Consider the following 27999-nt stretch of genomic DNA (forward strand, 5'->3'; position numbering starts at 1 on the left):
CCCTGAATAACGCCAAGGGCAACATGTTCACCCGATTAGACCCGGTCTCCTGTGTCAGCTTGGACAGCTGATTCTTTGGAGCGCTTTCGCCAGCCCCCGTAGGACTGCATGAACAAATGCTGGTCCATTATCAGATCCTACGGACCTTGGCAATCCATAGCGAGGGATGATTTCCCTAAGCAGGCACCTGGTTACTTCAAATGCCTTTTCAGTCTTTGTGGGCCATGTTTTGACCCATCCGGTGTAGGTGCACACTGCTACCAGCAGGTAGCGGTGCAGTCCACAACGGGGTAATTCAATAAAGTCCACGACAAGATCTTCCATAGGTGCAGTTCCACTGTGCTGAATCCCTGGGGGAGCCAGTGGTCCGGCTCTGGGATTATTCTTTTGACATAGCAGGCATTTCCTGGAGATCTGGGCTGCCAGTTGGTAAAGGTGGGCTATATAGAAGCATTTTTCCAGCTGCTTGGTTGTAGCATCTGGTCCTATGTGGGTTGAATCATGGTATCTCTGAATAACCTGCCGAGAAAGGGACTCCGGAATCCATATCCTGTTATCAGGGGTAAGGTACCATCCTTCTTTGGACAATGTCAACTCCTGGGCATCTGCAGTGTCCCTTTCCTGCTTTGTGTAGGCCGGCTTGTCAGTAGTGCTTAAAATCTCTTCTGGGACCAGTGCTCCAATAACCGAGGTGGGGGCCAGTTCTCGGGCTGCTTCCTTGGCTACTCTGTCTGCCAATCGGTTTCCTCTGGCCACTTTCCCTGGTCCAGTTTTGTGTCCATAACAATGGATAACTGCCACTGCCTCGGGTTCCCATACAGCATCCAGAAGGTTCAATAAGGCTTGTGGGTGGGCCACCTGGCTTCCTCTGGAGGTAAGCAAACCTCTTTCTTTCCATAAGGCTCCATGGGCATGTAAAGTCAGGAATGCATATTTAGAATCTGTATAAATGTTTATCTTCTGTCCCTTTGCCAGGCTCAGGGCTCTGGTAAGCGCAGTTAGTTCTGTCAGCTGGGCCGATGTTCCAGGTGGGAGTGACTTTGCTTCGATCACCTGGTCTTCCAGGGCTATCACTGCATAGCCTGCCTTCCGCTGCCCAGCCTCGTTTGCCTCGTCTTTGAGATCAGGCCTGCTGGAATATACTTCGTCCATTACTTCAATGCAATCGTGCATCTGCTCCTCACCTTCTCCTACCGGCAACAGGGTAGCTGGGTTGAGGGCGGTGGTAACCTGGAACTTCAAACGCGGGTGCAACAATAGCATCTGGCACTTTCTCATTTTGCTTGGGAGAGGAAATAGGTACCCTTCATGTCAAGCAGAGCTGGGACTGCATGCGGGGTCACACAAACAGTGTTGCAATGCCTTTTTCAAATCCTTGAAGGCATGCTGTTGCTCTTTCCTAAGCGGCCTCGCCCTCCTCTTCTTCTCCTAACGGTGGACCTACCGTCTTCAGGGCCATCAACTTCTCTGCCTGGTACTTCTCCTTTTTCTTCTGGGTCTCTTTTTCCCTCTAATTATAAATGGTCTGGGCTAATTCCAGCATCCATTCAAGGGTGTGGCCCATAAAAAAACCATTTTTTTTTTTTGGTGGATATCGGGCGCCGCTTGGGCTACAAAGGCAGTTTTTTTATGATAGGGGCATTGGCAGCCTCATGTGCTTGGGCTTCAGAACTCTAAGCCATGTTGCAAATTTCAGTTCATTTGCCAGTGTCTGTAGAAAGAACAATGCACTCCTTGCTTCTGGCAAAATTTCAAATTCCTCAAAGTATCAATTCCTATGCTATGCTGCGGCTCCTTTTTCAGAGTAAAATTGCACCTTAAAAGGAAAAAAAAAAAAAACTTGACAAAGTTCACAGAAAGCATTCACTTGCTTTTAAGAAAGTCACTTCTTCAGGTTAGTACTTTTGGGCAGGGGGGTGGGTAACTCTTGGCCTTCTGGGTTTATGTGGCTGAAGTGTAAATCCAGAAAGTGTGAGGTTCAGGGTAGCTGGCTGAATGCAGCAGTGTCCTTCTTGGAATAGCTGCCAAGAGATAACGCTCTGAAGCTGCCTCCAAGCGCCTGGCACAAGGAGGGGAAAAAAAAAAAAAGCTGATGTCCTGTTACTTGCATGAATGAGAAACAGTTAGTTCACTTGCTTCTGCAACAGTCTTTGAGCAAATCATTTTCAGAAACCTCATTCTGTGTGCCGAGCAACCATTGTTGGACCAGGGCCAGGCAGCTTCTGGGAACCTGCGTTTGTTGGGCCTGGTTTATCCTAGTAAGTTTTTTTTTTTTTCCCCTCGCCTCTCAGGACTGGAGAGGTGGGGTTCAGGCCATGGGGTATCCCTGCACAGATCCCTGTTCTTGCCCTCTGCCTTGATTTTTCTGGAGTTCAGAGCTGGGCTTGTGGCTGTAGCGCTGAGGCTCATGGCTGGGTACATAGGCATCGGAACTTTGGTTACTGTTCCCACCCTGTGGGGAGTGGGGTGTGTCGGGCGTGGGGCCTTTGGGCATTCCATTTTCCAGTGACCCTCTTGCCTGCAGATGGCGCACTGGCTTTTTCCCTAGGCGTTCTCTGCCCCTCCCGTGGACACCCTCGCTCACTCTGAGATTGCATTTTTGGCTTTCTGGCTGTTTGAAGACAAACCCCTAATTATTTTGGCCAGGTCCTCTTCGAAAGAAGGATTCTGATTTAAGGTGCTTGGAGGTCTGTGGTCCTGGGCATCGGATGACTCCAGGGGGTCATACACTCAGTGGAGTGGGGCCATCAAAGTGGAGTTTTAGCTGCCTCAATTGCAACTATTAGTATTGTCCGCTGCCCTGAGGGCATTTATCTTCCTATGCGGCTCTCAAAGCCTTCCCTTCTGTATCTTTCTGCCAGTTCACATCCTTGCATTGTGCTGCTTCTAGAACTCAAGAAGCCACATGGTTCTACATACTGAAACACTCTTTTGGACTGCTTGTCCACTTCACCTTCTGAATTCTTCATTCTCTATACCACCTTCTTCTTCACTTTCCTCTTCTCTTTCTTTTCTCCCTCAGTCTCTTTTCTTGGGGGTTGGGTAGGGGAAACCTCATTTAGCCCTGGTGCAGTTGCTGCATAGGGTGGAGGGGGGCTAATTATTCCTTCCTCCTTTTCTTCTGGGACTTCTCTTCTGGGACTGGCAAAACTGCTGGCTTTTTAACTTGTACTTGCTGCCATACTGGGCACAGTTTGGCATGGCACAGGTAATCACAGTTCTACTTTACTTGAGCCATGGGAGACGGTTAGGAACTCCACATAAGTGTTGGAGTCTATTTTTTCATCAGGTTTTTAAAATCCCCAATCTTCTCCCTTCGTGGCATCTTTTCAATTTGTTCAGGAAAGCATTGCAGGGGGGTCATGGGAGTTGTTTTACTGCTTTTTCTCCATGACCCTGGAACACTTGGACACTTGGGATACTGGGACACTCCCTCCTCCTAACGTTATTTTTTCACTCAGTCACAGGCCAGACGTTGCTTTCAACGTCTCACATACTCAAAACATTCACTGGAGTGTCCCCACACGCACATTCAGAAAAACCCATGCGCCTCCCCCAACCCCTTTTTTTTCCCCAAAAACCAAAATCACAACCGGCAGTGCTTCACAACTTCGACCGGGGCCCAAGAGCACCTTTTACTGCTTCTTCTGGGCACAAAACCAACCACAACCACAACCGGCAGCGCTTAGACTTCGACCGGGGCCCTAGCAGCACCCTTTGCTGCTTTTTCTGGGCACAAAACCAACAACCAACCATAACCGGCAGCGCTTAGACTTCGACCGGGGCCCTAGCAGCACCCTTTGCTGCTTTTTCTTTTTACCAAAAAACAAAACAAAAAAAACAAAAACAAAAAAACAAAAAAACCTTGTTGGTGGCACACCACTGCCACGCCCTTTTTTCCCTTCCTGGCTGCACACTACTGCATAACCAGGTGAGGCTGATCAGGCCTCCCTTTTTTCCCTTGGGCCCCATGCCCACCTGGTGGCACACCACTGCCACGCCCTTTTTTTTCCCCTTGGGCCCCATGCCCAGCCCTTTCCCTTGGGCTTACCGTGTTTCTGCTGCAGAGTCCCTTCCCTGGCCAGTCCTCTTTCCTCCCTCGACCTGGGTCCTTGCTCTGGAGCGGTGTGGCTGGTTCCCCCCACAAATTGGTAGGGTGCGCGCGTGGAGCCTGCAATCACCGATCCGAGCTGTCCACCAGGTTGAGCCTGGCTCTCTCCAGCCCTCTGAGGTGGGGCAGATTCCCGGTCAGGGAACCAAGATGTAGGCTGAGCCTAGTCCATGCCAGGGAATCGTTGGCCCGCGTCCCCAGATCCAGAGAGAGAGTAAAAGAAAACTCCAGGAAAGATCCTTCTTTGGAGGAAAGCAGTTTTATTCTCTGTGCACAGGAGACAGCCAGCAGAATAAATTCTGGAAAAACTGACTGCCCCGAAAATACCCCTCTGCAGATTTTCTTATACCTTGAGTGGGCTCTCTCCCTCCTCCCCACGCCCTCCCGAAAAAGTTTTCAACTTATTTTTAGCATGTCTATAGCCTTCTAAAACAGCCCTCCCTATTGTTCTTTCTAAGCGTCCTGCATCCCCTCGTCTCCTCCCGTCTGTGTCTTTTTTTTATCTTGCATTCCTAAGGCGAGGCTATTTCTAGCTTACAGTCTCTGTCTTATCTTGCATTCCTTGAGGGGCCCTTAGCTCAGAAATTAACTTACAGAGAATATGAAGATCCTTCTTAGGTATATATGAAGATCCTTCTTAGGTATAAAATATAGAAAGCAACCCTTCCCTCTCCCTTCACAATAATATTGATAAGGTGTATTGATACAACCCAGATCATGCCATATGCTGAAACCACTTCCCTTTCTTGCTCTCCGTTATTCGTATATAAACAATCATGCCAAGCAGCGTGGAAAAACTGGCTGCCCATCATCCGCATTAGGAGACGCTAAGCAGGCCTTTCCCTGTTGCCCCTGGTGTCATGGCGGCGGTGACGCAAGCCGGGGCGCGGCTGCTGATTGGCCGTGGCCTCTGGGGTTTAACCCTCGAGTCGCGCGCCCGCCGCGTCTTTAGTGCGCGCCGCCGGGCCGGTGGTAGAAGGGAAGGGTGGAAGCCGCCGTTGGTGGGGCGTTGACCTTTTGTCGCCCCCCCCCCACCCGCGCCATGTCTTCAGAGAGGGAAGCGGGCAGCGAGGTAAGGCGGGGAAGCGGCGGCGGCGAGGCCGGGTCTGTGGGGAACGGAAGGCGAAAGAGCGGCTCCCTCCAGCCTCCCCGCGCGCCGCGGCTGGTTGTTATGTAAACGGCGGCCGGAGAGGTCCTGGAAGGGGAAAGGCAAAGGCGCTCTCCGTTCTGGTGGCTCCGCTGAACCTGCTCTCGCTTAACGTGTGTGTCTATGGCTCAGGTCCTGGCAGGAGGCTTGAACAAACAAACAAAAAAAGGGGGGGAGGGATGCCCTTTTTTAAAAAAAAAAATCCCAATCACCCCGAAGAAAGTCTGTTTCTCTCTGCAGAAAGGAAAATGAGGGACAGCAACACCAGAGAGCAAAAAACAAGCCTCCCCTCTCAAGTGGTGCTCAGAAAATAATAATAATAAGTTTGATATAGCATGTCTTCTTGTGTTGTCATCGGGAGAAGGCACTGCAAACCTTTTCCTCTTTTTTTTTTTGGCGTGGAAGAAGTGCAATATTGAGTATATTAGCCAGAATTTTTTTAAAGGACTGCTCCCCCCCCCCGGGTTTTAAGCCTTGCCTCTCTGCCCCCCCCCCCTTCAATGTCTTCTGCTTGCCACCACCAATCTCTTTTCAGGACACCACTGCTTTGCTTTTAGTGGCTGTGCGATAGGGAAAGGAGCACATGTTGAATTTTTTTAACCAAACGCGCAAAATACAAGTTTCACCTCCTGAACTGTTGTCGTCTTTGCAGGCAAGACCTCTGACAGGGGAGAGGAATGGCAGCAGCTTGTTTTAAGAATACTGGCTGCGTCGTGTGTCCTAGTCATCAACTTATTATTATTTTATTTTATCTGTTTTATATTTAATTTTTATACCACCCTTCTTCTGAAGAACACAATATAAACTATTGTAGCACTTTGTGCACATAAAATACGTATACAAAAACAGATCACCTTTCTTGATATGGTAGCAGAAACCCAACATTACCGTTTGGCCAAATAGATTTGAACTAAACCAACTTGGTCAAGACTTCGTCAGTCATAAGGCTCTGGTTTGGGAAGCAGCTTTTGCTTCCTTCAGAATTGCCTCTTTCCCAGGAATTGCCTCTTTCCCAGGAATAAAATTCCAGAGGTATGACAGTTTTGGGTGCTAGTGCTTTCCTTTCAGTGCAGATATAGTTTACAAACACCGAAAGAGAATAAATGCTGTGGAGCAGAAAAATGGTAGCAAGAGAAACACCTCCCACAGTTGCTCTTTTCACTCCTCTACACTACCCTAGGCTTTGCAAGCTAAGCAAAAATAGATGGTTACTATTATTTGTTTGCATGTAATGTGTAATTTTGTCCAAATGCTTACTGCTTTATTGCAGCATGGCCTAAGTTTTTAGAAGCAATTACCCATTTTGATAGCTAGGATTTTGTTACAAATTTCGTGTCTGATTATGCCTAGTAGCTTCAAGGATTACACATTATTTTTGCTTTGCTAGAGATGAATGTTCCCATGGGGAGAAGTAGTAAAATCTTGTTCTTCACATGGAATTTGATAGGTTGTGCATACACTCCAGCATAACTCTTGACCATTTGTGCTTTGCAGAATAGCTTCAAATATTTTCCTTTTCTGAATTCAGTTAATCAAAGGTTTTCACTCAGCCTGGAGTAGAAGTGTCCTGTTTTTACCTATTTAAATGATGCGATAGATAGATAGAAACAAACAAACAAACAATTTGCAGTTTTGCTTTGAAATCAAGTGTGAAAGCTTAATCTTGACTAATTTAGTTTCACTTTGCTGGGGAACAGCTGGATTGGGGCCATTCCATATCTCTGTCCATAGTAAGGAAGGCGAGTAGTAGAACACTTATATTGCATGCAGAAAATCCCTGATTCAATAGCTGTTATTTCCAGGTAAGGCTTGGAACTATTGCCTGAAACAGCTGCCTCCTGGCAGTGTGTAGACAATATTGAGCTGGATGGACCAATAATCTTGACTCTGTATGAAGTAGCTTTCGATATTTTAGCCATTATATAAACCTAAATTCTGTATAATTAAAACCATAGCATTTCCCTAATGGTAATAGTGGGAAACCTGTGGCTGCCAGAGGTTGTTGGACTTTAGGATCCAGCAGTCCCAACCACCATGCCCATTGTTTGGGGATGATGCCAGCTGGAGTCTAGCAACATTGGGAAGCCACAAGTTCACCCTATATATGGGTGGTATTTATATTGGGTGTGGTGAGCAGGTGCTGCTTTACAAAGTTTTTTAAATCTGTGATTCTAACGTATTTTTTGCCGTAGAATCTGAACACTCGTTCCTGATGTAATAATACAAATAGGTCAGGCAAATATAATAAGGTATCCAGCAAACTCGGCATTTGTGCAACAATATGTACACGGTTTCTATTTCTCTTCTAATATATTAGGGTACGTTTGCCAAAATTCTGGTCAACCATCTTTTTAATGAGCTGCAGAACACAACTATTCATATTATGGACTAAACCTCTAGGCTTGTTTTCAACTAAGTCCTACTCAAAGTAGACCCGTTGAAATTCAAGAGCCCAAGTTAGTAATGGCCATTGGCTTCAGTGGGCCCACTCTTGAGTAGGTCTAGCATTTAATACTACCCTTGGTGTCCAGTTGTCCCTCTGTTTCAAATGCAAGTACAACCACCAGAGGGTGTTCAGTGAACAGCTGAATGCTTTGTTTTCTCTTAGATTCTTGTAGGGCCAGTGCAGATGTAATGCTAGTTGGTCATTAATTAGGGTGATGGTATTGGGAGTGGGAAGCAGGCTCTTCTTCTTCTTTTTCATACTTCTCTGTACTTCCCTTTCCCCAACTTTAGCATTATGTCACACCAAGAAGCTGAACCTGGGTAAAGGCATGTGTGTGTGTCTAAGAGAGAAATTCTTGCATGAGAGGGGAGAAGTTGGGGCCAGGAGGGTGCGCATGAGCCTGAAGCCTGCTTCTAGTCTCCTAATCATTCTTAATAGCTAAACCAGCATTGCGTCTGTATTGCCTGCCTATAGTGTATTTTCTGCAGCTGCAGAGATTAGTTCCCACCCCCCTTATAAATGCAAAGTTGAGATGTTGCATGTGCTGCAGCCAGATACTCTCAGAGTTTTTACATTAAAAAGTAAAATGAAACTTCTGTTCTGAAGCAGCAGTTTGCTTAAGCACTAAAATTCTTGGTGCATTTTTCAGTGTTCTGTTACAGATTTAATTTTTCCCTACTCGTTTTGGTTGAGCAGAAGAACAAGGCACCAGCTTCTCCTTCTTGCGTGACAGTTTGGTTCACATAGATGGGGCTTTTCACTTATTTTGGTTAATCTCCAAGTGCATGTAGCCAAAACCCATTTTGTTTCTCAGGGCATCAAGTTATCAGCAGAGGTCAAACCGTTTGTCCCCAAATATGCGGCAGTAACAGTGGCATGGTCAGAACCCTCAGAAGCATGTGTCTTTCCTACATACTATGGTACATGCTACCCATATGTTCAAGAGCCACCAGTGGATAAGTATGTACCCTTCTACGTCTCATTTCTTGGGGGACTGTTAACGTACCTAAGTCTTTAATTTAGATGCCTTAGCTGTTTGGCAAGTTAAGTGCATTTTGGTCATTAATTGGGTAAGCTCATTCAATGTTTTAGGCCACAACATTGAACCCACCTCTCACAGGACACATTTCAAAGACGATGGTGACTTTGGGCTTTTGATCCCTAAACATTTGTTTTATTACATGTGGAATTACTGTAACTGGGATTTTGCTCTCAAAGCCATCTCTCTTTGCTGCTTTGTGGGAAGGTGGTACCTGCACAGTTTTAAACTGTCCTTATTGTTTTGGGTATACATATTGGGGGTTTGTTCTGGCACCTTTTTTCAGTAATCTAAAATCCGCATATTAGCAATCATATATTTAAATAACTACAACTAAGCAGCAATTGCTCAGTTTTTTTTTCTCCTGTAAGAAAGAATAATTTTATGTCTAATGCAGGCTTCCTCAACCTCAGCCCTCCAGATGTTTTGAGACTACAATTCCCATCATCCCTGACCACTGGTCCTTCTAGCTAGGGATCATGGGAGTTGTAGTCCAAAAACATCTGGAGGGCCAAGGTTGAGGAAGCCTGGTCGAATGGCTACTAAGGATGTGTAGGGGGTTGACTTATTTGAACAAATTAAATCAATTGCAGTACTTTCCCCAAGAACTGACCCCAAAACATAGTGTATTGGGTAGTAATAATACCATGTTCTTTGGTGGGGTGTAGAATCATGTTACCTTATAAATGGGGTTATTTGTCTGTGTGATAGAAGTCCCAGCCCCTAAGGCTTGCATACCTGGGAGGTGTATCATAAGTTCTACAGTAGTCATGGCTACCATGCTTTTCTATGACATTTACCTAAAGCAAGATCTAAAGGCTCAGATTGCAGTGTGCTCTTTTGCAACATGGTGCTCTAAATTGTGTGTGATTAAGATATAGCTTCAAGTACCTGGGATGGTGGGGCGCTAATTGACTTTCATTGGAAGCAATGGAGCTTCTTGGGGATTTCTAAAAAAAATTCCATTAAAAAAATATAGTCTACCATTTAATCACCATAGGCAAAACCATGCTCTTTTAAAAGTTAATTATTGTGAAAGGGGAACAGTTCCCCGACCCACTCCCAGGACATATTTTTGAAGGGCACTGGAGACTTCTTGGGAGAAGGAGAATCTGCAAAAGAATTTCTTTCTAGCTATTCTGTAATTAGTTGGCTCCTGCCAACCTAGCAGTTCGAAAGCACGCTGTGCAAGTAGATAAATAGGTACCGCTCCGGCGGGAAGGTAAACGGTGTTTCCGTGCGCTGCTCTGGTTCGCCAGAAGTGGCTTAGTCATGCTGGCCACATGACCCGGAAGCTGTACGCTGGCTCTCTTGGCCAATAAAGCAAGATGAGCACCACAACCCCAGAGTTGGCCACGACTGGACCTAACGGTCAGGGGTCCCTTTACTTTTTTACTGGCACAACATCACTAAGATCAGCAATAGGATATCACCTTTTGAATATAATGTACACCTTTTCATTATATTATTGCTTGCAGCTTAGGGAAGACGTTCCATACCCTAAATTTGATGCGTGCCCCTCTGATTTTAACAGATCAGCCTTACACCACATATTTTGAACACTACCATTTTATTCTTACTGTTTCTCAAAGGGTTGCTTGGGCTGCAATCCAAACGCCTGGTTGGCTGTGACTGCAGTAGCACCAGTCAGCGCAGAAAGTGGGAAAGAAAATATTGCCACTTCCCTGTACCAGCTCCCAGGCTGGCACAGTGAAGAAACCTGGAGCACGCCTATTGCCATCATATGATGGGCAGCAGGGCTGGCCCCCGGGCACCACTCTCCTCACCCTCCCCACCCCTATTTCGTGGGTTTCTGCTGATCGCCGCCAGCTTCTACCCAGCTCTCGGGTGGCTGCATGAAGTTCCTTGATGGCAGGACTTCCTTTCCCTACCTCCAAGGGTGGTGGGGAAGCTGTCAGAGCTGAGCAGAGGGAGATTTTCACCCCCTCCAAGGCAGATTTGGGGTTCCTGTGTTAGTAAAATAAATGGGTTATTATGCTTATGGCTTAAATAGAATTTGTTTTGTAATCATATGATGAATTCTGTTATAGCCTAAGCATTCATTTTCATTATATTTTTCCTTGCAAACCGTGTCATGTTTGTCATGTGTCCCACTAAAAATATAATAATATGTTTATTTAATTTAGACAACAGACGCATACTCAAGATGCGCCCTGGGATACAGCCACCTCTCATTCTCAATATCGATCTCAGAGCCTTATGGGATGTGGTTCGCTTGGGGAGTATACCAGTTCTCCTTATTCAGTTAATGCTGCACCAAATGTATATGCAGTTACCAACTTTCAGTGTCCGAACAACAGCCCTAAGCTTTACAGCTCTTCGAAACAGGACAGAGACTCTGGCAAACAGACTCCTCATATCCGAAAAGAGGCGGCAGCTTTTTGCCAGGTAAGTAAAGACAGCCTAGTAGATAACGCCTTTCTGTCTTGCTACAGCTTGCATCAGTAACTGGATGCATTTTCAAAGAGGTGGAGTACACCGCCCCCCCCAGCATTTCCCCACCCCCACACATTGGGTCTTTCAGCTTTCATTGGTCCCTGCCAGTGCCTATGGTTACTAGGGATCTGTGTGGGATATTCAGTGATTGTGCACTGATCATAACTAGCTTCTGATTCTCTTTGTATGGGGAGTGGGTGGGTTGACTCTACCAAACAGCGGTTGCGGTCTCTACAGGATACTGGCTAGTATTATGAAGCTGAAACAAATTGTTAGCTATTAAAATTCAGTGAAATCTTCATAGCCCAGGTTTGTGTGCAACATGAGCAGCTCTGCAGATTCTAGTGGAACAGTCTGCCTGGGCACAAATGAAACCTTATCCAAGGCAGGGAGCAACCTGGACATCTTTCATTAGTCTAGCAAATACCCTGCCGCAGAAACATAGCCCTGTTGAAGTAGCAGGCCTGAGTTTTCCCTCTGCTACTCAACAGTTCGTGAGAAACGTGAGTTTTATAAAATGCTCAGCAGCTGAAGCAAGAATTGGCTGTCATAATCAGATACGTTCCTAGTGTGCATTTTGGAGAAAACTGCACTGGAAATGAAAAGTGGACCAGCAATTTATGAGGACACCCTTTCTGCTTTGAATGATCTGCACTTCTCCATGGCACAACAGATGGATTGGGAGTGGGGTTTTTTTTGGGGGGGGGGCGTTTCTGAAAGATATACATAAGCTAGGACCACATGCCTAGAGGAACTAGACAAAGTTAGCCGAAACCCTGAATTTATCAGGAAATTGGATAATAGCTAAGAGAAGCTCCTACCAATGCTTCCATGGTTGTTTAATGCATCTCTAGTGACAACTTTAACATTATTTGTATCTGGACTTTGAAAATTGCACACAAAAAATTGTACAGATAAAAAAAAATCCTTTTGCAACAGATACCATTATGTACTACTTTTTAGTGTTTGTGTACTGAAGTTCTGCTCTGATGTAAATTGGAATATAGATCTAGTTACAAGTAGGTAGCCGTGTTGGTCTGCCATAGTCAAAACAAAATAAAAAATTCCTTCTAGTAGCACCTTAGAGACCAAGTAAGTTTGTTATTTGTATGAGCTTTCATGTGCATGCACACTTCTTGTGCATGCACACGAAAGCTCATACCAATAACAAACTTATTGGTCTCTAAGGTGCTACTGGAAGGATTTCTAAAATTTTGTTTGGAATATAGATATAGAGATGAAAAATTAAGCCCTTTTAAAAAAAGATTGAAAGGTAGTGTTATTATTTTGTACAGAGGCGATCGAAAGACCATGAATCCAAATGGGAGGGTAAGAGACCTGATGGATCCACAGAGAGTTCATCTTACACAGCTCTGCATGGAAGAAATCCTATTAAATCAGGTACTACCGTAACAATTGCAGTATTTTGTACATTGGTGTGAGTAGAAGTTTCTGGGTCATGGGGCCAGCATGACTAAGCCGCCTCTGACGAACCAGAGTAGTACACGGAAACGCCATTTAACTTCCCGCCGGAGCGGTACCTATTTATCTACTTGCACTTTGCACATGATAATACTGCACTTTCGAACTGCTAGGTTGGCAGGAGCAGGGACCGAGCAACGGGAGCTCATCCTGTCGAGGGGATTTGAACCGCCGTCCTTCTGATCAGCAAGTCCTAGGCTCTGTGGTTTAACCCACAGCGCCAAAATATTGCATACCCTTTAGCAATTAAAAGGATTTGCTTTGTGTCTCGCAACAATTTTTTTTTTTAAAGCTACCTTTCTTGAAGATAGCTAGCAGCCTCAATAATACAATCAACGAAACTCAATTACATACAGTGTGGATGTATGCCTGGGAGTAATTTTATTTGGCACCCAGTACACTCGTTCCATTAGGACAGTTATTTCCATTTGCATTCTCCCCGCTATCCTCTCGCTGCTCAGCCCCCTCATCTGCTCCAGAATGGTTTTTTTTTTGGGGGGGGCACCCAGAACAGGTTTAGGGACCGTGCAAGAAGAGGAGAGAGTTGGAAGGTCCTTGAGCTATTGCAACAGGAAAAAGTTCATTGACATATTGGTTGAATGTTTTAAGGCAAAGGCCTTATGTAAAAGAAAGGTCTTTGTAGGAGAGTGGGCAAGAGAAACCTCTCTCGGGAGGCCAAATTCAGGCCGAAAATGGCATATTTCTAAAACTTGTACTGGATTAAAGTGCAAGACTTTTCCTAGTTTTGTAGCTAGCCTCCCCGGCTGAGTATCATTTTTACCCAGTTTGTTTTTATTGATCAGCACCTACTGATTATATGTGGTTAAGATGTTGTTAACTTCATTATTTTATGCTTGTGCAATATTGTTAGCTGTTTTGTGCTCTCATTGGGATGTGAAGCAGGATCCAAGTATGAATGAGAGAGTTAATAAATATTTTTTTGCTAAAAAGCATTGTATGATGTGTAATGATTACTAAAAGCAATAAACTATTTACATATTGTGGATAAATACGTTACTTTGCATATAAACTCTTTTTTATTATTATTAATATTAGACAGGCCCATTAAAGCAGCAAATGGGAAGTTCAAGCAAATTCCAGCAGCTGAGTGTCTTCCGGAACCTGCATTTGAAATTACCCTCTCAGATTTTCCAAAATTGCAAGGCTTGGGAAGTAGTGATCTGTTGAATATAAAAAAATGTGCATGGGGGCCATTGGGCTCGGCTGAAGGAGATAAGCTGCCTCCGAAACCTCCAGGAAAACCAGCCGTTTCAGCTCTGATAACCAAAGAGGTTAGCAATTTCATAGGCTTAGATGCTGAATGATAATGTGTTAATGAACAATGTATGCATGTTTAAAAATTGTGGGAAATATGCAAGAGTAAATAGACACATTTTCTTTTCAGTATTATCACATCCTGTTACATGTTAGACTAGCTTTAGAACTGAATTCTTCACCAGTTAGTCAGATTTTCCTAAAGGCTATTTGTCCTATTAGTTTTGTAAGTCCTTGTTCTCCTTTTCTTAAAAAGGCAATCCTATATCATTCTGAAGATCATTTCTCCCCTATAGCATTAACAGATAATCTTCCAAAAGGTCATCAAGAATATTATTGTTTTGGTGACTTTTATACCCAAGGAAGGAACAATAGAACAAGAAATCATTTTGGGCTACAGAGAGAGGTAGGCAAGGTTAGACCTCCTTGGGCATAAAGGTACTTCATTTTCTTTCTTTTTTTAATCTTTAGATTTTGTACCTGTTTCTAGAATAATTCCTGCAAGTGGTGACTCATGGTGCTATTTCTCCCTGCAGTAATTTCTGTAGTTCCCTCATGGTGAGATCAGTACATCTTGTGCATGAATCCAGTGTGCTTTATATTCCCTCTGCCAGGAGGCACTTAGCAAATGTTAAAAATCATCCTTGCCGAGTACATGTTGTTTGGGAAGCCCAGAACCTATTGATCAAGCATGAATTCTAGTGTGTATAAGTGCAAGATGATGGCCATGGGAATCAGCCCCTTGTAAAACAAAAGTTCAGCAACATATGGATAAAGCCAGGCTACGTCTTTCCTTCAAGGCAATTTTTATTGACTTGGTGAAATATAATAACCAATAAACAAATAAGGTAGTTCCATTTCTCTCTCCCCCTCCCCAATATCTTATTTGAATTTTTTTTCTGAAGATGAAATATGTCACAATTTTAAAGATGAGTTTCATCTTTGGTAAATTACTTGAAGAAAACAAAGGTTTTCGCACCTCCACTGGAAGAACTTTTTATATCTTTTATTGATACTTGTAAATTTAGGAGCCAAGGTAAAGAATTCAATTGTGAGCTCAGTTCCAGGAAGTTGAATACAAGTTTTGATCTTTTGACTGCTGCATGGATTAGATAGAGAGACAGAGCAGGTTGCTGCCTTGCTTTTGTGCTAAAGACTGAAATATTCACTTTAGGGAGAAACAACTCTGAAAAAGCATTTCCCAGCAAGACCGTTAAGTTCTTCATCTGATCCTGGAGGTAAGGGCTTTCTCTAGTAATAAATATTTCTTTACTGTTGATATAGCATTCTGTTCACTTAAGGTCTAAAGTCCAAACTTCAGCCTAAACATGCTTTGAAAGGGTAGAGAAAAGGTATTGGCATGTATCCAGCTAAGTTCTAAGAAGATCCACTAAAATTAATGCACCTATGTCGGTCACACCCATGAATTTCAGTGGGTCTACTCTGAGTAGGACTTAGTTGGCAACAACCCTGTTATTCTGGCTGAAGAAAATCCTTTGGAGGTTAGAGAGTGTCTGGGCTGTTTTGAAGTAATTGTTTAAACATTTGTTTGAAGCGTGTCATACAAATCTTTGACCGAGGTACCGTATTTTTTGCTCTATAAGACTCACTTTTTCCCTCCTAAAAAGTAAGGGGAAATGTGTGTGTGCGTCTTATGGGGCGAATGCAGGCTGCGCAGCTATCCCAGAAGCCAGAACAGCAAGAGGGATTGCTGCTTTCACTGCGCAGCGATCCCTTTTGCTGTTCTGGCTTCTGAGATTCTGAATATTTTTTTTCTTGTTTTCCTCCTCCCAAAACTAGGTGCGTCTTGTGGTCTGGTGCATCTTATAGAGTGAAAAATACGGTAATTTTTTTTTTAGATTTCAGCACATAATACATCAAAGCAAAAGGGCCAATATTTTATCATTCAAATAGCTACATTTGAAAGATCAATATAGAATGTTGCTGTTTCTTGTATATCTCTCAAAATTGCACCTTTTGTAATGGAAAAAGCCCTGTGAACATTTGGCACAGCCCCACTAAAGATTTGTCTTTGTCTCTATCCGTGAATAGTTTGTTCTGTCTAACATCAGTTTCTCAGGTGTCCCCTTGGCCTGCTGTGTCTTGGGCCACAGTGCTGTCGCAAGCTCCCAAGAGAGTTGTTTCAACTCCAGCTACAGTTCCTGCCGGTAATAATTCTGGCAGTAAAGGAGAAGATGATGTTCCCAAAGATCGTAAGGTAGGATGATGGTGTTTCCAAACCACTGTTCTGTTACTGTCTTTCGGAATAGCAGCTAACCAGAGTCCCGGACTCAACTCCCTAGTGGATTTATTTGAAAAAATAATATATTGAGAGAAAATGGTCTTATGGGACAGAAAGAACAAACATCAATTCTCCCTTTCTCTTTTAAACCCTTAATTCGCTGTAGCACCCTTCATGTCCATTGGACTTCACTCTTTCTCTTGAGTCAGTCACTTCTTAGAGGCTAAAGTTTCTTATACATATACCTGAGTTTCTCTTTTTCCTCATTGCACTGTGCCTAGCCACTTTCCTGATCATTTCCAATAGACTTCTACTTTGTATGTCAGTTCATGATCTTGCTCTGTGTTCTTCTTCTGTCCTCGATTGTCTTCCAGCCTTTTAATTAAAATCTCTTGCTTCAACTGTTATTCCTTTTTAGCTCCTCTTTTAAACTTTTCACATTCCTCTTGCATTTACCCTTCTTACTATAATGTTTCTCCCACTTTCGGGTGGAAAACAAGCTTCTTTTGACTCCTTTCCTAGCTTGTCTTATTTGTGTGTGTTTGGTTTCCTTTTGAATGTTCTTGAACATGTTATTTGATGCCTTAATTTGCTTTCTGTTTAGATAATTTTTAATCTGGATTCCATTCTTGTCGCTTCACTGAACCTGCTCTGACTCCTGTTGTTAATAATCTCTTGCTTCTCAAATCACGTGGCAGTTTTCTGTTCTTTTAGTTGATTTCTCTTCAGCTTTTCTATTACTCTTAACAATGTTAACTGAGTTGAGTTTTTGTGTGCAGTAAATATGGCATGTAAATATATATGTGTGACATATTTTTATTTACAATTTCAGTGTTCACTATACTTTATATGTTAGTTTGTGGTATGGATGGATATGAGATTTGGAAAAGCCTTTGGCTATCTGCACTAAAGTTTATTAGTCCCCTGGCCCTCTGGAGGTACTTTTGATTGATTGATTGATTGATTGATTGATTGTATATCCCATTTTTTTTTCCTCCAAGGAGGTCAAGATGGTGCACATGGATCTCCCCTTTTTCATTTAATCCCCACAACAACCCTGTGGTGTAGGTTAGGCTAAGAGGCAGCGACTGGGCCAAGTTCACCCAGTGAGCTTCATGGCTGAGTGGAGATTTGAACAGTCTGAAACAGACAGTAACGAAACAAACCTTAGGGAGCAGAACAAAGATTTTGTGGCCAGATAGATAAATCAGGGGATGTTTTCATATCCTATAATTCCAGATCAGAGGCTTATGAGAAAAAGATAAGAGTTTGTATTCCGTCAGTTTAGTGTCTTAACTTTAGCTTTCATTGCTGTGCGAGCTTGAGTGTAACTTTTCAAAATCCTGTCTTGTTTTACTCATTTTGCAATAGTCAGAAACAAGAGAGAATGCTAATGACCATGAAGCTGAAGAAATGGCAGATAAGAAGAAGAAAAAGAAGAAGAAGAAAAAGAAAGAGAAAGTTCAGAGCCAAATCACTTTAGTTCAAGAACCTCCAAGAATTGAGGTACTGAAGTTGGTTTTCTGGTTGCATCAAAAGCTTTGTGTATGGGCCATTAAGTAAACTGTGTATCAACTTGAAGTTGCAGATATTAAGGAGTACCTGTGCATGGTGCTCAGACACAGTGTCTCTCTTTATCTATCAACTAGGACAGTGAATCATTTTGAAAGATTATCATAAGGTCTAACAAGTCTACCTTGGCTGTACTGCATTTAACAATCCACGTGGCACAATGCACTTCCAGATCACATTTTTTAAAAACCTGTATTGCTTCTCTGATGTCCCACCAACCCTTACCTACCATTGGCCATGATGGGTGGGCCTGGGGGGAGTTGGGTCCAACATCATGAGGAAAGCACCACCCCTACACTAGTAGATCTGATTTAAGAGTTGAAAGTTGCTGTTTTCCTGTCTCCTCTGCTTTTAGATTGTAAGATTCACAGGGCAGGGATCTTTTGTCATCTTTCTGATTACTGCCTTCAGTGCTGTGTATAGTGATAATCTTGTATAAATTACAGGCATTCATGATTGTAATCTGAGTGTCATGATACAAGGCCTCTCACAAGTCTGATAGTCTTGAATGATATACCTTAAGCATATTTTAACTTCTTTGGATCAGTACAATCCCCATCACAGACAGATAAACAAGTAAATTTGTCCACACAAGGATTTGTTTTTACAATCTGAATGTGTGAATTCAGATTTTATGGTGTGTGTTTTTTCAGAAATAGTAACTTCCTCTGTGGCATTTTTGCACAAGTCAGTTAGCTTAGCAAGCTGTAGAAGCATTTCATGTAGTATCCTACAGCTGGAATGATTTGTGTTAGCACTGATCAGAAGCCCCAGCCAGAGTTTATCACATTTTCACTTCCAGTGGGATAGGGAAGTACACATTTTTAATTGTTCAGTTGACAGAATGGGACTTGAAAGTGCTTAGCATTGGCTGGGTCATGCTCGTTGTTAATAATAATAATAAAAATTGTAATTGTAATTAAGAGTACTCAGCATATATATTCTGCTTTGTAACATTCAAAGCATTTCACATTCTCATATTGCACTCCTTACCATAACCCTGTACGATAAAATAGCATTCATATATTCATATTACTGATAGTGTGAAGGTGCTCTAAGGTCACCTAGTAACTGCATGGCAGAGGAGAGGTTCAGAGTTTGGGAGTTCCTTATTCTTAGATCCTGGGGATATCAGCTGCAATCCTAACTCCACTAAACGGAACTAAGCCCCACTGGCATGACAAGGACTTACTTCTAAGTAGACACAGTTAGGATTGCGCTATTACAGGGGTCGGCAAGGTTTACCCCGTCTGGGCCGGTTCACTCCAGCGGAGATCCCTCTATGGGCTGGATTGCGTGTACATGGCTGCAATTTCCGGCATCTGAGCATGCTCAGACGCAATTTCAGGCATTGCAGAAGCGAGTCCCCGCATCGCGCTGCCCCAGTTTAGCGCAGCGTGCGGGGACTTGCTGAGCTGGCGCCTTTGTTCGGGGGCAGCTTGGGGGCCGGTTAAACGACCCCTGTGGGCCGGTTGTGGCCCATGGGCCTTAGGTTGCCTACCCCTGCTCTATTAGCTACTACAGTGGTACCTCGGGTTAAGTACTTAATTTGTTCCGGAGGTCCGTTCTGAACCTGAAACTGTTCTTAACCTGAAGCACCACTTTAGCTAATGGGGCCTCCTGCTGCTGCCGCACCGCCGGAGCACGATTTCTGTTCTCATCCTGAAGCAAAGTGCTTAACCCGAGGTACTATTTCTGGGTTAGCGGAGTCTGTAACCTGAAGTGTATGTAACCCAAGGTACCACTGTATACTACACCAGCTCTTTTTACACGTCGCAAATAATTCAGGGGTCGTATGTGGTTTTCCAGCAACTTCTCTTCCCCCCCCCCCTTATCGATGAGAAGAGAGAAGCATATCAATATAAAATGTTTGATTTCTTAAAAAAAATAAAGATCTAGAACAGTGGTGGCGAACCTATGGCACGCATGCCAGAGGGGGCACTCAGAGCCCTCTCTGTCGGCATGCGCACCGTCGCCCCAGTAGGGCCGTAGCTAGGGGGTGAAACTGACACACCAGCTCTGCAGGAGGCTCCTGACCACTTCTAGCATGGTCCCAGTGCTGCTAGGGCAGCATTTTCACTCTTGGGGCCACGCTGGGAAACTGCCGCTCTGCCCAAAGCCTGCGGCACCACTACTCAAGTCACCGACCAAGCCCATCTGCCACTGCAACCAAACCTAACAGCTGCCTCTGGGCTGGTTCTGCCTCCCCACCATCAAGCTCGGTTGTGCCCGACCCACCTTCCTGCTCTGCTCTCGGGTGCATTTAGAGGCAAGCGAGGTGACCCTGGCAAGCGAGGGGCTGAACAGGTGTCGACTTTAGATGCGCCAGGGCCTCCCGCCAGTCTGTTGTTCCTACTCGGGAGTGAGTCGCCTTGAGTTCAGCAAGGTTAGACAAATTATCAGCATGCGTACAACAGCAAAAATCACATTAATTGTTCAAAAGCATGCCAAATGCAGGGTAGGGACGCGGGCGGCGCTGTGGGTTAAACCACAGAGCCTAGGACTTGCTGATCAGAAGGTTGGCGGTTCGAATCCCCGTGACGGGGTGAGCTCCCGTTGCTCGGTCCCTGCTCCTCCCAACCTAGCAGTTCGAAAGCACGTCAAAGTGCAAATAGATAAATAGGTACCGCTCCGGCGGGAAGGTAAACGGCGTTTCCGTGCGCTGCTCTGGTTCGCCAGAAGTGGCTTGGTCATGCTGGCCACATGACCCGGAAGCTGTACGCTGGCTCCCTCGGCCAATAAAGCGAGATGAGCGCCGCAACCCCAGAGTCAGTCACGACTGGACCTAATGGTCAGGAGTCCCTTTACCCTTTACGTTTACTATGCCAAATGCAAACTTTTACCTTTCAGTAAAAAAAATGTTTGCATCACTGAAAGCTCTGTTATTGTGTTTTTCTTTTAAGACAAAAGATGTTAATGTGCGAGTTGTTTTTTCTAAACTAAAACCTCGGTGTTCAGGTTAAATTGCCGTGTTGGCACCTTGCGATAAATAAGTGGGTTTTGGGTTGCAGTTTGGGCACTCGGGTCTCTAAAAGTTTCGCCATCACTGATCTAGAATATGAAGGATGCATAGCAATGCTAGCACATCAAATAGTCCGGGGTGCCACAGCTGTCAACGTTTCCCTTTTTTTAAGGGAAATTCCCTTATTCCGAATAGGATTCCTTGCAAGAAAAGGGAAAAGTTAACAGCTATGCCGGGTGCTGAAGTGGGGAAGGCCACTTTTCATCTAAATTGTGTGTGTAATGTTGCCTAAGTTAACACTTTATTTCCATTTCCTCAGGACGTTGAAGAATTTCCAAACCTAGCAGCTGCTACTGACAAAAAATACAGGCCCACTCAAAAGCAGTTTTGTTCAACGCCACTTACCAAGGAGCACATTGACGTAAGGCACCTTCAGTTACCTTGGTCTTCTAGTTAACCTTCCCCATTTGTTTTCCCTTATTGGCAATCCTTACTCTTCAGCCATTTCAGGACTCAGCAACTCTATCAAATTTTAGATTATGGCATGGCCAAAAAAAGCCTAGTGTGACTCACAAGGGGGCGCGAAACGTGAGGGTGGCAAAACAAGTTCTCACATTTTAATATTGCAACTTCTTTAGATTTTGTTTGTGATGCTGCAGCTATTCGATAGCACACTGAGATTTGAAATGTGAAGTCCTTACTGCTAGAGCTTGTTTTCTGCTGTAGAACCTGGCTACTGTCAAAGTTGTGGGTCTGTGCAGCAAAGAAACTCAAAAAATCTTCCCCTTGAGATATTTATCTGAGTTTAGCTTGCGCACATCTCTTTGTTCGTTCATAGCATTTGTCTTGTATTTTTTTTAAATGAAAAAATTCTTTATTGAAATTCATTAATGTCATTACAGATTTAACTGCACACATACACATACATACTCTCTCTATATATATACTTAAATTAGTTTAACTTAGAATGTTAATTTGACCTCTCTAATTCCACTTAGATATCAGCTAAGCTAAAATCATATAATGGTACATAAAATAAAATAAAACAACAACAAACTGAAGTAAAATAAATATATAGACTTCCCATCATTTCCCAATATAGTTGACATTTGTGATTTTGAATGTACTTATTATTACCGTACATTTAATATACTTTCTTACAACCTAGCGTACTGATTTCCCTTTATTTCTTAATATTTTATGTACACATTTGTCTTGTATTTCTGTACTTCAAAGGGAAGAACAAGGGAATTTGGGTTTGAGTCTCTCGTTGGTTCTCCTCAAAATGAATTGGTAGCTCCCAATTCAGACACATCATTGGCAAGAAAAGCTCACAAGCAAGTGCCGCCCACTCCAACAGAAAAAAGGAAAATGCAGGTAAAATTGTTCTTTCCACGTTAACGTTGGCTTGCTTCAAAACAAAAGTAATATTTATGAATGAATCATGTGCACATTAATTTTACTCACTAGATAAAATGCAAGGCCAAGGGGGAAGAAACGTGTTTCCCTTTCTTCTCCTGCAGCAACCGCCCAAGAGCAGTGGAAAGAAGAGTCAGGATCCTGTGCGGCTCGATTTGGGAGGGATGCTGGCTGCTTTGGAACAAAAACAATATTCGGAAAAATCAAAACCGTCCAAGCCTGTGGTGCTTTCAGGTAGAAGTTTGGAGAGTGCTTTCATTGTATGATGCTTTTTCAGAGTACTTTTTTTCTTTCTTTTTTTAATGGCTATCTCCTGAGGTAGGCTAAACATTGCAAGAATTCACTACAGTGGAAAAGTTCCGGCAGAATGAAAGAGAAGCCAGCTTTGTGAAGTAAAATAAAAAAGATGAACTGCAATTTCCTGAACACACTGATGTCTAGGAGAGATTAGTGGAAGTGTAACTATTTCTCTTCTACTTTTTCTCAGGTGGTGGTTTTTATTTATGAAAATTAAGGATAGTCAGTTTCTACAGGTTGTTGTTTTTTGTAATTCAATAGCTGGGAGAGAGTCTTATCAAAATGATTGGCTATAAATAGGTAACTGTCAGATTTTACATGCTATACTTTGAAAGCCTGAGTCTGGAGTCCAAGTCCACATTTCAAAGTAACAGCCTATCTTTTGAAGGAAGGTTCTGCTCATCCGGAATCTAAGAAAGTCCAATTACAATACAAAGTGTACTGCAGAAGCTCCCATTGCTAATCGCAGTTTGTATAATAGCACATAAAGTTATGCTGATGGAAATTCTTTACCATTGCTTTCCAAAAGTGGTGGGGAAATAGTGCTTAAAGTGTTATGGATTTTTCAGTATTCACAGAATTAGATTGCTATCAGTATAGAAATTGTCAAAAGATGGCATGCATCCATGTGGAGGATAAAACAGCTGTTAAATCAGCAAAGGGTTTGTGTAACCACTTCTAATGTACCATGCAAGTTGTCCACAATAAATCATGTCAGACTTTGTTCACAGATCTGAAGTGCACTTTGGGAAAGAATAAATGCAGCAGATGTCTCCACTGAGATAAAGTGCTAATGTTTAATGATTCCTCTAAGTATTACGTCCATGCAATGCAACTACAGTGGTGCCCCGCAAGACGAATGCCTCGCAAGATGGAAAACTCGCTAGACGAAAGAGTTTTCCGTTTTGGAGGTCCTTCGCAAAACGAATCTCCTATGGGCTTGCTTCGCAAGACAACAATGTCTTGCGAGTTCCTGCGGTTTTTTCCCCCTCCCCCCCTTTTTCTAAGCCGCTAAGCCGCTTATCAGCTGATCCGATCAGCAGATAAGCCGCTAAAAGCCGCTAATAGCGCTAATTCTCTAATCCGTCAATGGCCTTGCTTCACAAGACAAAAAAACCGCTAGACGAAGAGAATCACAGAACGGATTCTTTTCGTCTTGCGAGGCACCACTGTACAAAACTGCTTTGCTTGCAATAAGTGATATCAAGGATTGGGCTTAAGCACATTCTGGAAGGAGAGCAACACATGGGTGAAAGAAATTCGTAGAGAATTTAGTAGCATTTGTCCAGAAAGAATTCTAAACCAGACTGTTTACTATTGAATACTTTCAGTAACATCAAAAGCTGTGTTATCCTGACTCAGACCATTGCTCTAGCTAGCTGACACTGACTGACCGCGATTCTCCAGAGTTTCAGACATTTGCTGCCCTATTTGGGACCTTTTGCATGCAAAATAGATGATCTGCTACTGACCTTTCCGGAGTATTTGCCATATTGTATTTTCCGTTTCCGTACGCTGCTCTGGTTCGCCAGAAGCAGCTTAGTCATGCTGGCCACATGACCCGGAAGCTGTACGCTGGCTTCCTCGGCCAATAAAGTGAGATGAGCGCTGCAACCCCCCAAGTCGTCCGCGACTGGACCTAATGGTCAGGGGTCCCTTTACCTTTACTGTATTTTTCAGATACATAAATAAGAATCTTTATTTAAAGATTATAGTAGATTTAAGTAATGAGGTACAGTGGTACCTCGGGTTAAGTACTTGATTCATTCCGGAGGTCCGTACTTAACCTGAAACTGTTTTTAACCTGAAGCACCACTTTAGCTAATGGGGCCTTCTGCTGCTGCCGTGCCGCCAGAGCACGATTTCTGTTCTCATCCTGAAGCAAAGTTCTTAACCTGAAGCACTATTTCTGGGTTAGCGGAGTCTGTAACCTGAAGCGTATGTAACCTAAAGCATATGTAACCCGAGGTACCACTGTATTTTACAAAAATGCAGCATTCACAGTACAGACCTGCTGAAATTGAAAGCCACACTAACGAAGCTAAGCACACTTTGTAATGTGCTGAATCAGGAAAGGAATGCATTCTTTATATGTATAGCTGGGTGTCTGTATTGCTTGTGTGCTGAGCTGAGTGCTAAAACCGAGTTATGCTCCAATCCTAAACATATTTGTTCAGAAGAGTCCCAATTGATACTGATTGTGCTTGCTTCCGGTCAAGTATGGATTTCAGACTTGGCCATTGTCACCTGATAGCAGGCTTGCTTTTGTTTTAGTTGGTAGCGCAGTACCATTGCATTCCAAGGAACCCGTGACGGTAACAAAAAGTCAGCAATTAAACCAAGGGAAGACCCCACATAACCCGTTGGACTCGAGTGCCCCCCTCGTTAAGAAGGGAAAGCAGAGAGAAGTCCCTAAAGCGAAGAAGCCAACGTCGCTCAAAAAGGTACAACAAGCAATAATCCTTTATCAAAGTTTAGTGTAGCTGTTGCCTTTTAGAATTTAGCCAGACCGGTATTTCTTACTTTGGTTTGTGCCTGGCTATAACTTTGTCTTTTTTATTAAAAAAGAATAATTGGAAAAAGTGTGAAGTACTTTCAGATTGTTGCTGTGGGAGAGGACTAATTAAACTATGTAATCTTATCTAATCCCAGAGGTGGGAGGAAAGTGAGCAGATCTAATTTGGGGTTAATCCATTCCTTATAAGACTAGAACAGCCCAAAGGTGATTTGAAAGGATAGCTTGCAGTGATTATATTAATGTTTTCTACACTAGCACTCTCATGTGACCCACCTTTCAGTCTGCCAGTAGAACCGTCATGTATTGCTTATATGAACTAGAACAAAATTTTAAAAGGAGAATATTTTAAGAGTGTTCCCATCAATTTAATTTTTGAAAGAGGTCGCTCCCTGAATGGCTATAAGTGGAGATGCAGTTAGCAACTTGCCTGCTTTATCAGTGGTGTAAAGCAGTTGCCGCAGATAAGCAAATTGAATGATAACTAAAAATTGCCAAACTCTTAAAATTAAATCAAGCCTTTTCCCACCTCCCATGGAAAAGTAAACATTAAAGGCTGTAAAGTACATACATTGTGCCAAAAAAGTATTTCAGAAATGAAGAACTTTGTCTGGAAACTATATTGCAATGAAGTGTTTCCTTTTCAGATTATTTTGAAAGAGAGAGAACAGCGGAAACAGCAGCACCTTTTGGAACTGACGGCGATACCAAATGAGAGTGATGCTGTCCAGCAGGGTGCAACTTCTGAGATGACTGAGAATCAGACATTTTCTGAGGACACCAAACCAGGTACCTCTTGAATCAGGGGTGCTGCTCGCTTTCATTTCTGTCCAGGGGGTGTCTAAGCAGGGAAATGCTGCTTTTGCAAATTTCTTCAGTGAGCATTCTTTAAAATTGGTTTTTGGGTGTGAGGAATTCAAATCTGCTATTGTTTTTGTGACCGGACAACATTTAGTTTGGTAAATCTGTGATTAAAAAGTGCATAAACTGCTCTCAGAAAACCAAAGAATTTTATCTTATGAAAATGTCAGGTAATGCTATAAAAAAAATAGTTTCTCCACATAAAACATACCCTACTAAGCCTACAACATTATCTTCTAATCATAAAACGATATTAGAAAGTAATGACATCCTTTAATAATAAATTTAATCAACTAGTTTAATCAAGTATTGCTTTGATTACTTCTTGGACATCAGCTGCCAACTTACTTCTTGGCCTCTGATGTAGCCGTTAACATTTCTCATGTGTATATAATTTAGCAAAGCTACATTATATTAATTTTACCAAAACATCTTTTGAATTCCCAAGTCATGTTACAACTTTTTAGCATCCCTCATTTTTGGAATTTGAAAGCTGAAAAATTCAACACCCCATATTGCCGGATAGCTGTTGCGATAGTGTTTTCTGAGATGCAGCTGCCACAGTAATGTAAAATAAAGGTGAAAATGAGCTGGTTGCAATACATGGTAATTCAAACGATGATTTAGTGAGACTACGTGAACTCCTGGAGAGGAGATCACACCCACTGTTCTCTTCTCCTGTCCTTTTTACTGCTGTACTGAGCCTAGGTTTGGCTTAGCATGTTGTCTGAACCTCAGATTCATGGCAAAGCTTTCCCACTAACTACAAACTGTAACCAAGACCAAACCTGGGATTGTTCTCTACCCGTTTTATTCCTTAAACCTCCAAAAGATTAACTGAGTATTCTTGTTTGGGACTGGGATTGAATTTCCTCCTGAACAAATGCCTTTTCAGAAGAAGTGGAAGTTTGAAATGGAAAGGTCTGCCAAGTCACAGGCTGACATCTCTTCCTTTGTTTTGCCTTGTTCAGTTTATTTGCTCCAACATCCTATGGGAGATTTTGCCTGCCGTTGGCAGAAATAGCTGTCGAGACAGTTGGCTTCAATCCCTTTATTTCATGTATTGCTCTACATTGTGTAATGATTTGCTTGTATGTTTTTAATATGCATTTTTAAGCCCTGTGGTCAAAACAGTGCATGTGACCCTATTTATCATTGGAGTAGCTCTCTAGTAGTATTGAATAGTTGGTGTAGTTATTATAATTTTTTACTGCTAAAACTGACATTCTGCCTACTTTAAACTCCAAATCAAATCATAAATATGGAAGGCATGCCATGCTCTTTTGTGGTCTAGCTGTTGTTTCCCCCTAAATCTAAAAGTTGCTTAAACTGTAAATGGATATCTGTAAAAACAGCCTAACTGCCGTAGGCCAGGGCCTTGTCTGTCTTTTTTTGCAGTTATCCCTTCATATATGTTCAGGGCTTCTTTTTCTTTTTTTTAAGCACATTTATTTCATGCCATTTTCATCTTGACCCTGGGCTGAAACTGAAACAAGCTCCTAAGGTTTCTAATAGTGATCTGAAGTTCCTCTTCAACAAAAATAATCGCTTTTGTATTTGACTTTCCTTTGGATTCAGAAAGCGCAGATGAAGGCCCTACAGATCCTGCAATTGCAGCCCAAGATAGTTCAGACGTGTCACTGGAATGTACAGCGTTGAGTGGATCCACGAATAATTCCCCTGTCCCAACACAGCTGAATTCCAACCTTCCCAAAATCCACAGCCGAAGGTTTAGAGAGTAAGTATTCTGGTGTTGGTCATGCCAATCCTGTCCATGCATTTTTGTTGTTGAGCTTAGTGGGGTGCCTCTCAGTTTGAATGTGATACCCTAATGCAGGGGTCGGCAAACTTTTCCAGCAGGGGGCCGGTCCGCTGTCCCTCAGACCTTGTGGGGGGCTGGACTATATTTGGGGGGGAAAGAATGATGCAAGAGCACCACGAGCCCCGGTGGCTGCTTACCTGTGTCCTGCGAGCAGCAGAGGCTGGCTGTGGCGGAGGTAAGATGAGTGGCGTGCGAAAGGGCTCCCGAGAGGGGCTGCTTAAAATGGCGGCTGCTCGAGCGCTGCTGCTGCTGGCACCAACAAAGCCCAGCCTCCTTCCTCCTCTAGGCAGGGCAGGGAGAAGCCAGGAGGAGGTGCTGCCGCCGCCATGTGAGGGAGAGGGAAAGAACGCTG

At 43.3% G+C, this 27999-nt stretch overlaps 1 protein-coding gene and 1 long non-coding RNA gene across 2 annotated transcripts in view; one reads left to right on the plus strand and one right to left on the minus strand.

The window, feature by feature from the left end:
- The first annotated feature begins 5020 nt into the window (after positions 1 to 5020).
- The window catches only part of SECISBP2 (SECIS binding protein 2), a 31765-nt gene continuing 8786 nt past the window's right edge, over positions 5021 to 27999 (plus strand). Inside the window, exons 1-14 of the mRNA XM_081213620.1 lie at positions 5021 to 5183; positions 8519 to 8664; positions 10891 to 11152; positions 12496 to 12601; positions 13739 to 13974; positions 15132 to 15195; positions 16030 to 16175; positions 17571 to 17705; positions 21053 to 21154; positions 21970 to 22110; positions 22257 to 22386; positions 24724 to 24893; positions 25612 to 25753; positions 27404 to 27563. Coding sequence (XP_081069746.1) covers positions 5154 to 5183; positions 8519 to 8664; positions 10891 to 11152; positions 12496 to 12601; positions 13739 to 13974; positions 15132 to 15195; positions 16030 to 16175; positions 17571 to 17705; positions 21053 to 21154; positions 21970 to 22110; positions 22257 to 22386; positions 24724 to 24893; positions 25612 to 25753; positions 27404 to 27563 — 1970 coding nt within the window. The 5' untranslated portion in view covers positions 5021 to 5153. The remainder of the gene's footprint in view (positions 5184 to 8518; positions 8665 to 10890; positions 11153 to 12495; positions 12602 to 13738; positions 13975 to 15131; positions 15196 to 16029; positions 16176 to 17570; positions 17706 to 21052; positions 21155 to 21969; positions 22111 to 22256; positions 22387 to 24723; positions 24894 to 25611; positions 25754 to 27403; positions 27564 to 27999) is intronic.
- Positions 9060 to 27954, minus strand: LOC308597910. Its single transcript, XR_014013277.1, has 2 exons — positions 27785 to 27954; positions 9060 to 10711 (listed from the first exon to the last, which is right to left on the minus strand). It is a non-coding gene; the product is annotated as an uncharacterized lncRNA (long non-coding RNA).

The sequence above is a fragment of the Podarcis bocagei genome (genome assembly GCF_964188305.1).
Source record: "Podarcis bocagei genome assembly, chromosome: 11".
NCBI classification, from domain to species: Eukaryota; Metazoa; Chordata; class Lepidosauria; order Squamata; family Lacertidae; genus Podarcis; species Podarcis bocagei.